The 12088-nt window shown below is 40.8% G+C and overlaps 1 protein-coding gene across 1 annotated transcript in view; it reads right to left on the reverse strand.

The window, feature by feature from the left end:
- Nucleotides 1-12088, reverse strand: part of pkig (protein kinase (cAMP-dependent, catalytic) inhibitor gamma) — a 23081-nt gene continuing 10993 nt past the window's right edge. The window contains exons 2-3 of the mRNA XM_058643437.1: nt 2235-2416; nt 1-702 (exon numbers count right to left, since the gene is read on the reverse strand). Coding sequence (XP_058499420.1) covers nt 620-702; nt 2235-2388 — 237 coding nt within the window. The 5' untranslated portion in view covers nt 2389-2416 and the 3' untranslated portion in view covers nt 1-619. The remainder of the gene's footprint in view (nt 703-2234; nt 2417-12088) is intronic.

A 12088-nucleotide genomic window follows, 5' to 3' on the forward strand; every position in this document is an offset into this window, starting at 1 on the left:
TTTCAGTAATTCATAAGTATTTTATTACACAAAGAAAATTGCTATCACAAAGTTTTCACTTAACATTTAGCAATAAATATGAAGTCTTTACACGACAGCATAATGTTAACTATGTTACTGAAAAAGACTCGACGACAACAACAGGGTCTCTCTCACACACACACACACACAGTAGAAAGAAAGAAATAGACACACAGGTGATTATGAATATGCACTCCATGACACGGTTCCATATTAGACTGGAACATTGTTTAAATGGTGAGTGTTATAAAGGAGTTTAATTCAGCTCAGTCCATCTCCACAGACCTTAATCCAAAGTTTCTGTGCTCTCTCCTCTCGTCAGGAATATGATTGACAAACAGGAAAGCACAGCAACTCAACTGTCAACAGGGTTTACTCTGTTCTGTTCCTCATGTTACAATCGGATCCAATAAAAGGCAAAACATTTAGAGCCATGGAAGCTCCAAACGGGCCGGCAGTGGGCAAAGATGTCTTGTGTCTGGTTAGGACAACAATATACACTCTCTCTTTTTCCGTTACTCATGTCTCTCCACTTTCACCTGCTTCCTTTCCTAATTTTCTCTACTAAGCTCTGCCCCCATTTGACCTTGGGCTGAGTTTAGGATGGGCCTCCACTTCCCTGGGCATCTTGGCTGGTGGAGCCCTCTGCCTCAGGGGCTGGGGAGGCCCCCGGCTCTCCATCTGGAGGAAAACATGGGAAACAGTATGCATGTAAATCAGTCAAGGATGGTGTGGTGTAATGTCAAAAATGGACCTGCATTTCTACCATGTGGGAATAAATCCACATTTAGACTTCACAAATAAATAAATAAATGAATAAATAAATAAATAACAGGAATCCTGAGGAAGGAACTACAACTTCCTATAGCAAAACACTGTCATGTGATTTATAGAGGTCAAACTAGTTATCATGTCATGGGGACCTTGTTTTAAGGCAGAGGGAAGTCAGGATGTAAAATACAATGGTGAGTCTGGGGGAATATTTGCGTCATAATTCAGACATGCTCCTCCTCACAACTTGACACTCTACTGAGAGATTACTGAATGATTATCTGTATGGCAACAATCCAATGTAGACCACAATCTGGGCAATACCATACCAGCTGTCTGTGTGAGAAGGTTTTGTTGCCTTCTTTGAGAAGAATTCAGTTATTACAGATAGACAAACTACATTTCCATTACTTTGATGCAACACAGTCAGGAAAACCAGGGATTGTAGCAGTTTATGGAGATAATAAACTGAGGTTAAATAGGAATAAAATAGGAATAAAAGAGGACAATGGAAGAAAATGTAGACCCAAACAAAAATAACTACAGTTTCTACAGCAGGAGGGATGACACTGTGTGGTCTCCCCCGCTGTTGTACAGTGGCATTGGACACAAATGGACACATGAATTCAACAAAGAAACCACAAAGAAAAAAAACAATACATCCGGTAGCATAAAAACCTTTGTTCTGTGTAGCCCAGCAAACCAAAATGACTCGTGATGTCCTTCCTGCTGTGTATTTTCCAGCAGTTTAATGGTGGTGCCATTACTCTCACTACGCTTTCCTGGATTTATTATCATAGTAACATGTATCTTAGGGTGGCTAACTTTTTACATGTAAAAAATAAGAATTTGGCTTTGAGAGTTGCAGTGCTAATGATCGACTTCAGCTTCTTCAAATGTAAAACTGTTTCAGAATCAACTTTCCCGCACACAATATCAGACCCTCAGACACTTGATGCCTCAACTTTGAAAGCCCCGTCACATTAAAGCAGCTCAAACTAACGAAACAGCGGCAGGACAAAAGAAGCGCCATCAAAGGTAAGATGAGGGAACACTGGAGACTTAAAGTACGAGTGATTGAACAGGAATCAGGAGGAACAAAAGGAGACAGAATGAATAAACCTAATAAAAGAGATTAGTGAAGTAATTAAGATACAATAAAACAATAGATTATAGGCCGTGGTTAATTATTATTTAAAATGAATAAAAGTCAGTTGAAAAATTAACAGACTGACGGTGGTAAAAAATAAAATGACGTGTCAAGTGATAATCCAAGATAACAGGTTGAAGTAAATGAATAAATCTCATTTTAAAGCCAGGTGAAAGGGTAGTGTGTTTGCTTTTAAATATATCAATATAGTCTCTGCTGCCCTCCGGTCTACAGGTTACAGAGGCAGGGACCATAAAAATAAAAACCAGGCCTCACTCCTGTGTTTACTGACCTGCAGCCTTCAGGTCCATCTCCGCCAGGTCTTTGGTGAGTTCACTGGTACTGCCCGCTGCTGCCCCCTGCCCCACGATGTCAGGTACTGCGTTCCTGCGGCCTGTGCGATCACAGTTGATGAAGTCCGAGTACGACGTCTCCACGTCCATCATCTGTCCATGACCAGCGTTCTCATTACACCTGCCAGAGAGAGGAGGGCACTGTCGTAAGAGGCAAATAAATCACACTGCTGTCTGCCTTCAGTGGTATGCAGGGCCCATTGGGAGGATCCATTACTGTGTCCTGTACATTTCTGCGCCTGTGCATTGTGTCCGGTGCATCACCCTCAAATCACAAAGTGCTGAGCTATTGTAGAGGCAACTGACTGCCGGGGGAAAAAAAAGAGTGGGCCACTTCTGCATTTCAACATCTGAGAAAGGGCACATGTTAGAGGAATAAGAAGAACATCAAACAAGAGACAAGATCAGTCCTGTAAAACAAAAAGCTACATCAAATCTCTCCGTCAAATCCCTGAACCTCAGTCCATTTTTCTGCCTGAAAAGCTCCGAGAACCAAAGAACAAACAGACAGGGACGGCAAGAGTCACAACAAAAACAGGCGCGCCACGCTCCCTTTTGCCATTCACTCCTCTTATGTTTCCTTTTCTTAGTCCATATTTAAGTAGGTCATGGATCCTGCCAACCACTAAACACTATACAGCTGGTTAACGCCTCAAGAGGGAGGACAAAAAAGACCGCTCCAGAAAGAACAAGGAAAAACAAGTGAACAGATAAGCAGCAGGGCAAAGTAGGAAAGTAGTGTAGGAAAAGTGTCAAAACGATTGGTACTTTCCCACATCGTCAGTCTCCGGAGCGTGACTACATAACGGCTACAAACCTGCCTCTCTCATGAAGCACTTCACAACACAAACATGATTCAATAAAGGTCCAACTGTTTTTTTTCCCCCCTCCTCCTGGGAACAGTGTGTGTACCAAAATTGGGGCGATCCCAACACTAATTATCAGACTATATCTTTAAATAGCAGGGATTATAAACTGAAAACAGACAGACATTCAACTCATTGGAAAATGAGACTATAGAATATACTGGGTTCATTCACTGGAAGATTTAACAATTACAACATAAACACCCAGTACCAACATGTACCTGCTGCAGCACCGACTGTGTTATTATGTTTGCTTTTTCTCTCCTCCACTGGCCCAGCTGCCGTGTGGCTTATGGGAGCCCCGTCAAATTGCAACTTGTTTGTTTAATTAGTCAGCTTGCCTGCACATGTGGACCCGATCCAACCACAGGATCATTAACAGGTTACCATGGAGGGGAGATGATGGTGATCGGTAGCGACGACGCTTCTGCTGTCTGCTCTTCAGCACGTGTTTATGCTCCTCTCTGCCTGACTGCCTGTCTGGTCTCAGCTGTGGTACATGCACTTTAACGGCACTGCATTTTAAAAATCACTTTAACCCCCGATCGCCACAAGGCTCAGTGAGATGATGGACTTGTTTTTATGGTGTTGACCGACCGACTGAGGCAGTGTCGGATTCTGTTGTTGTTTATCCATTTGTGACTTGTATGGTGCAAATGAATATGTTGAATTAAAAAAAATTAAAGAAAGAAAGGTAGATGATCCGAAAGAGGTAGAGATCAGTTTATGTGTGGCTGAAATAACTGCGGAACGACATCTACAGCAACAGCTAACAGTTGAAATGTTCTTATACATGTTTATTATTATTATTATTATTATTATTATGGGGTTTGGGAATGGTGTCAAATTCATAGATTTGTTCTAGAGAAATGATTTCACTTCATTAAAATGATCTTAAATTATCTAATAGAGCTGGCTGGTATGGCTAAAAATGATTACAAAAAAAATCAGTGTTGAAATATTGTGATTTTAAACATTTCTCGGCTGAGAACAACAACATTTGCTAATGTAGCAAAGAATGATTGTTCATTTCTGTACGTTTGCCCTGCAATGGATTGGTGACCTGTCCAGGGTCTACCCTGCCTTTTGAATGAATGAATGAATGAATGAATGAATGACTTTGAGATATAAAGACTTAATAATTTTGCCACAGGTTTATGAAAAGTTCCCCCGTTTAATAAGACCACTTAACTGGTTTCTCCAACTTTCAATAAGGAACAAAACCTGGTCATAGATTATCAGACATTTATTGATATAATTATAGATATTGACTAATTGTAATCATTGTAAAGATACTGTAAAATGTAATCATTATTATTGAATTATTGCCCAGCCCTATTGTCAAGCTTGTTGCCAATTACTTTGTGTCTTTTTATTAATGAATCTATCGTTTCAGCTCCATCTACCAGCATCCTGAATGTTACAGCATTTAAGTCTGTATTACATCTCGTGATCACGTACCCAAATGTATGACTTCTTGAAGTGCGTGTTTTAGGTAATTAAAAAAGGAAGTGTTTACTGTATGTGTGAAAGCCCAGGCTGTGTACACGGAGGGAAACTCGACACAGCTGCAACTGGAAACACCACCATGAGGCAAATGTCACAGGTGTGTATTCTCACTCATGATAATAACAACTCCATCGTCAAAGGGAATCACTGCAGCTGAACTCTGATTAGCTTCACTCTCTTTCCTTTTCTCCCTTCCTCCTTCCTGCTCTGCTCTGTACGTGTGGGTCATTTCCAAAGTGGGGATTCTCCCTGCAGAGTTATTTCAGGAAAACCTTTTAATTCAAACTCAGGTGATTCTTACTTTATGGGAAAAGAAAGGAGATGCGTCATCACATCAACTTAAAATGCTATAATGGGGTGCAGGATTCAACTTTAACACTGACCACACTGGGCAAATGTATAAAAAGAGGTTTTGGTATTGAGATACTGAGAGGAGGAAAAACCCTCTGTGATCACTGAGGGAATATGAGTCAGCAGACACTTACACCGGGCCCATTAGAGAGGCGAGCTCCCTGCTATCCCACTGGAGCCCTTTAGCCAGATTTGTGCATAATAAACTCACATTATCTGCAATAACCCACACAAAGACCTGCTTCTTAGTTGATTTCAACCCCATTAGCTCTGTCTACATGACCAATTTCAAGTTGGTCAACTCATTTTGCTGCACCTATTGACAAGGCAAAAAGCCTCCACGTGAATGAGTTTAATCTGCCTCTCATAGCAACACAGATTTCCCATTAAGAGTTTTACCTGATAAGCTGAAAGCTAATAATATACATGCTATTATTGATTAATCTGCCCTTGGTCTAAAAGAAAATGTTGCGCTGCAAAGAATAGCTAATAATAATATAGTTTGTCCTAAATGATGGCAAACTGTACATCTTTATGATCCGGACAACAGCTTAGACAAAACTGTACATTTTTAAAAAGTTGGGATGAGCTTTGAAGACTTGTTCCCTTTTAAACATCGAGCAGGGAAATAATCAACAGATATAAAACAAGTATTCTTAGCGGCTGTTTCCCAGCAGCCTGTCATTAAATCATCACAGTGGAGAAGCTCAACCGTAGTATGTGTAACGAAGAAATAGAAATAATAATAAAGAACATTTTAAACTTAAAAAGAAGTCACTGATAAATTTCTTTTGCTCGACTTATAAGCAACAAATTGAAGAATTTTAGACTTTTAGCTTTAACATCCACATGAAAAAAAGAAGAAGCACAGATTAACAACAAACTGCCTCTTACCAACATAATCAGAGTTGCTTCATTTGCTGCCGGGTGCCTATGAGCAGAATCAATCTACTTTACACAGATTCACCCAAAGCAAAATGTACCCTCCAGTGCCAAGTGTTACACAGTGCGGGTGCACCAGCACAACAACAGTCTGCCTCAGCTCCTTGCCCTCGCCCTCCTCCTCCTCCTCCTCCTCCTCCTCGCTGCTTCTCAGCTCCCATCAAATGTGGTCTGGGCACCGTCTCTTCACATGATGTCAGCAGCTGCCTGGTTGACAACGAGCCCACTTCAAACACAAGGGAGCTGTATTTCCTCATCGGGAATAGCATTGTTGTCCCTCTACGGACTTCCTCTCCTAAATAAATAAAAGCCCTCTCCATTCAACTCCAGTGTACATATTTGCCCCACATCCTTCCTCTTCATGGGCCCTGGAACGGGTGTGAAGGCCTGATTTCACAGTGTAGTGTATATTACGACGACTTGCCAAGCAGTGAGCCGCTCTTTATCATACGGCCATTTATGTAGATACTGTGAAGGTAACGAGAAGATACAAATATCCACTATTAACAGGAACAGGAAGTGTCTTAGGCTTAATATTAAGTCACAGTAGAAGTTTCCATTTTCTTTGTCAGACATGTAGAATTACCACTGACAACACTTGATACTCGATGCAATTTTCTATCTTCTTTTCACTGAGCAGAGATACTGAGAATGATTACTGCCACTCTCCCATAATTGCCATCCTAAATGAGCGTGCTGCGCTCCTACGCCTGACGGCATTAAGAGTCAGCGGAGAAACAGGAGATAAGCAGCCTGACCAAGGCTATTAGCATCAGCTACTGTGGAAAAATCTTGAGTGAAGCAATGAATAAAACAAAAGGCCCAAGCAAGGCGGCTACTTCAGGGAGCCAAATCAAAAATCAATCTAGCTTGGTCAGATTATCTCAGCAGGCATGCATGCAAAGGGGCAGCTGTGGTTCCCCACTTCACAGATCAATTCCTGACATTTTTTCTCCTGTGAGAAGGGAAACAAAAATACATATCACTGTGTGGTCCACAAAGAGATGTCAAGCATTACTGACAGCAAGACTCAGCAAAGAATTCCCAAATTTGGGAAATTACACCAAAACAATGTAGCTTCAAATAACTCATTTGCTACTAAAATGGTAATTAATGGTAATTAATCTTTCAGCTAGGTAATTCTGTCTAGTATTAGGTGTGGACATTTGTGGGGAAAAAGAAGGCTTGATTATGGCACGAGTGAAGTTCATCCATTACTGTGCAAACACAACTAAAAGCGTATAAAGGGCTTTCAGAATACTTTAATATTAATATTAATCCCCGGGGGGAAATTGTTTAAATCTCTTTCTTTTCCCCGGGGTAGCATGTTGAGGTAGTCCTGATGATAAAGGTCACTGCTTAAAATTCAGATGAAACTTTCCACATTCAGTTGGTATTATTATTTTTTTTTTTTTTTAGATCAGTACCGTGCAAACCTTTGGCAACTGACTCTTCTTTTACTGAAATAATGTGTGTTTCTAGTTCAAATTGGGAAACATAAGGTTGCAAACTTTTGCTATATTCTCTCATGTTTAAGGAGCTTTTTTTTATTTAAATGTTTTTTATTTATCCAAGAAGGTCCCACTGAAATACAAGATCTCTTCTTCCAGGGAGTCCTGGTCAAGTTAGCAGCATAGGTAGTACAAATAATTACAGAAGCGAGACAATTTTGGGTTAAAAAACTTGCGTTACTTGAGTATGAAAGTTAAAAGGAGGTCAATTCTCTTTTGAAATGGAAGGAATTTAGGTATTTTTGCCATCAGTACCACTTGGAAACACTGAGTGAAAAGTTGTCATTCTCTCTGTAATCTACTAATTGTCTATGCTCTCGAGTATACTCTGTTTTATGTAAAATATGCCCAGCTTACAAAATAAATAAAGAGATGAAAAACATAAAAAAAAAAGCATGTGAACATCTTTGAAAAAAATCTGTGAAATATCTACTATTTTGAGAAAATGGCTTATGGGGTTTGAGATGCAGTACAGCATCGTAAGCTTTGTTGTCATAAAAATCAATTGTAGTCGCTACAAACTGTGTGGTTAAGTGTCTGTGACTTTGTTCTCAGGGTTACTGCGATCGATGTGGCAGGTGGTCTGCTGACACGTGAGCGGTACAACTAAAACAGGTCAGGATAAGCGAGGTCACAATTAGTTAATAGCTCTGTTGCTGCTGGTGCTATTGAAACTGCACTTGTTACGGACACTGGATAAAAAAAAAAAGGTTTTAGGGCATCCCGAGAGATTATTTTTGATTCAGGCTTATTATAACAGAAGAAAATAGGTTGATTTAATCATATTAATTCATCATATCAATCATACAAATTCCAGAGGTCGACATTATTTGGCTGGAAAAGAAGACAGGAAGATGTTTTCACTATCGTCCGTGGATGTAGTTACAAGTATTGCTGCACTCCATCTTTTGCTCTCTCTATCTGGACGACAGTCACTTCCAGCACTACCTGCAGATGACGAGCAGCCATTTTGACGACCTGACAAATCCAAAAGGTTTAGCAACTACCTGGTTTGGACCCAAAATAAATAATTGCTGTGGTCTTGTTATATTAAATGGCTCAAAAGTGGGTAGAAATCAAGATTATTAATGGAGACTCTCATACCTATCCTGAGCAAAACACTACAGCTGTATATGTAATCTCGCCACATGAGAAATTTGCACTGTGAAGAGGGAGAGACATACTGATAGTGAGAAGCAGTAGAGAGGATGGGCTCCCTGGGGAAATGAGTGAACGATGGAGCCGTGTTCTCTCTATACTACACTGAAAGGCCATTCCAATATTAACAGGAACCAGTTGAGAATAGAGTCTGTGATCCAAACTAAATGTTCTATTCATTTTGAAATCTGACTGTCAAAGTGAAAGGATGAAAAGAAATGTGTGCAGCATGAATTGGGTGTTTTCTATTCTACATGAATGAATGAGGCAGAGAAAGAGCAAACATGTCACAATCACATGTAAGACCACAACCCCTCCATCCCCCAACCCCCTTAACTGCTCATCCTCATCTGATGCTGACTCAAGACTCAGACACTTAGTTCGCTTGAGAGCAGAGTCGACTATAACTTGGACATTCCCCTTTAACTAACCAGCATCAATGACATCTGGCTGAGACTGAGCTGATTTTTTTAAATCATGCTACAGTAGACTAATTAATATAAGATGATCCTTAATTAATTATTGGTTTGCCTGGCTAAGACAACTTCCTTGAAAGTAGCACCAGTTGCCTGGACACCTCACTGTGACGACCAGACTCCAAGAAGCGAACTGGGTGATCTGATCACACGCTGAGAACTGACAATACGTGTGAACTCAGCTGAGACTAACGATGAGTATTTCGAGCAAGTTTTACAGAACAAAAAAAATGATCTGATCATGTGAAAATAAAGTAGCTAATAATACAAATTAAAATATCAGGAATTTTCTTTTTCTTTATAGGATTAGGGTTCAAATTGAGAAAAAAAAGTATATAGTCACAGTAAAAACTCAAGCAGCTTTCAAATATAAACATTTAACATGAAAAGTTCTTTGAACTCAATTGTAGTTATCTTATTCCAAGACAAAAAAAAAGGTCTGTACTGTCTCAATGCTACTACAGATTACGTGCAAGAAAAACAAGTCTGTCCACGGTCTCAAGGTCACAATGTTACCTCCTTTGCTAAAAACCGTCTCAGGAGTGCTAGTAGCACCTTGCCAGGGGACTTAATCTTGGGACATGTCTGTCACTTCACTGCCTGAATCTGGTGCCAGTAGGTAATTGTCAAGCTCCTTTTCCATTGTCTCTCCATCACTGAGTCCCTGTGCTGCTGGTGTGAGATTTCTGAAAGAAACTGCCCAGAGATTTCCTCTGTTTCTTCAGCAGCTCCTCCCTCCACTTATCCCACTTCCTCTGTTCTGAGCCAAAGTGGGTGGGTTTTCATTTTCTTCCAGCATCTCAGACACTGCTCTCAGTTTCATGGCACTGACCTTTTCCGGCGTAATGTATTGTCCCTTGAAGCGGGGATAAGCATCAACCAGGTCATCAGTTTTTTGGTCAGCAAACTTCTCATCGAGATATGCCATGACAGTGTTTCATCTCGAGAGGTCAACATTGGCTCGAGGTAAGACAAGCTCACATAACATTCACCAGAGAGTGAATCTGTGAATTCCAGCAGTAGATTCAAAGCCTACATCACAGCAACGCCCTGACTGGTCTTTTATCTGCACCGAGTACCTGAGAGATGGCCTTGTGCTGCCCCAACACCCTTTCAATCATTCTTTGACGTGAACCCCACCTGGTGGTTGACTCTGTCATCAGCTTGCGTTGGGAAACGATGAAGTCCTTCCTGGGCAATGGACACATTTTTCTTCTTTTAACAGGAGAAACTGAAAGCAGCGACCACCTTCTTGCACACACCTACAGCTCGCTTGACCCTCTTGTGTTTTCCTACTCTCCCTAAAGATTAAAATGATAAAATTAACGTATAATCTAATTAATTTAATGTCTCTGTGCATTGTAAACTAAACAAAGTATTCTAACAGTCCTCCCGAGAGTAGGCAGTTTGAAGATGTCCAGTCTTGGTCAGTGAAGCGTGCAGTGAGGCTCACAGATGTGACATGACCACATATCCAAAGTGGTAGCATCGTGCTCATTGGCATCATATTGTGATGTCACCCTGTCTTTTCAGGTTTCTTGTTTGTTTGTTTTTAAATTGTATGGCATGGTGCTGGACATAGAAGACATGACGGTCTGTCATATAATAATGAAGCGATTAGGTACAAGTGAGTCAAACATTTTGGGTGATTTGGTTTTCATGGAAATTAAGCCTCAGTCACTGTTTATTATTTTTCCCTCTTTGTTATTTCTGGCAGACATGACACATGACGTGCATCAATTTATCCCCCACAGGTTTGAAAACAACATCACAAACAATAATGATGCACACGTTATAGATTGGGGGGTGAGCGGGGGGGTATGGGTGAGATCCAGTCACAGGTGGTCACCAGAGACACATGTGGAGATGCATTCTAATGATGTAGAGCTGTCCACTCGTGTATGATCACTTCAGGGACATTTTAATGGCAGGGTGTGAAGAGGGACACTGGTTCCTGGCTGTAGATTCATACTGAACAGACAGACATTACAGTCTCGTCAAGTCTTAAAAATATGGCACTAACACATGACTCTACCAAAAAGGCCACAGTGACTTCAAATAAGACTGCAGATAAATACTGTTTCTCCCTGAAACTGTAATCAAAGCAGACAGACTAACTAACTCTGAACTCAAACGGACAGTCCTCAGATAATTGATTTTGTATATCTCCTCATCATAGCTGTGTCATCAGTTAAATAGATGTCAGAATTGTATAGTACTCGACAGTGAAGACAGGGAACACTTCCACTACAGACCATTCTCCCTTTTGTTGGCATAGCTCGCCTAGCAACAGTTGGGTAATACCGGTTCCTGAGAGCTGACGGACCATAATGTTGCCTGTTAAGCTACAGTGTCAGCTCCACAAGAAAAGATTGTTATCATGTGTCAAGGTAAGTAAAGGTCACATTACCAACAGAGGTTGTGTGTCCGTCCTTGTGCCATAAAACTGCAAATTGATGCCAATTGATAATTCTTTTAAAACAGTGAGAGGTTGGACATATGAGGCGTGACTATTGTAGCAGCATAGGCTTTCCTGAGGCTAAAACCCAAGGTTTGAGTGTGGGAAAGAATAGCCCAGGTGTGACTGAGTATTACCAACCATCTGTGATTCACGGCTGAGTCAGAAACAGGAGCTTTGACGAGACTCCAAATTGAGACCATGATTACAACCCCCACGCCCACGCCGCTCACGCCACCCAGGATTCTCACAGCTCCAATTCTGACTGTCACAGCAACTGTTTATTTAGAGTCTTGTAGTCTTCCTCGGCAGCACTGCCACAACAACATGTTGGGAGAAGCAGATTTTATTATGACTCAATACCAAACATTCTTCTAGTATGTGGCGTTCACGGTCTCTGACAAGCCAAGTAAAAGACAAACACATCTCTGAATGGGTCTCCTCTTGTTTACTTCAAAATCCAAACTAATACATGGCTTAAAGCAGATGTAGTATTGTGGAGTAAGGACATAGCGTGGTGTT

The sequence above is a fragment of the Solea solea genome, chromosome 11 (genome assembly GCF_958295425.1).
Source record: "Solea solea chromosome 11, fSolSol10.1, whole genome shotgun sequence".
Classification (NCBI taxonomy): Eukaryota; Metazoa; Chordata; class Actinopteri; order Pleuronectiformes; family Soleidae; genus Solea; species Solea solea.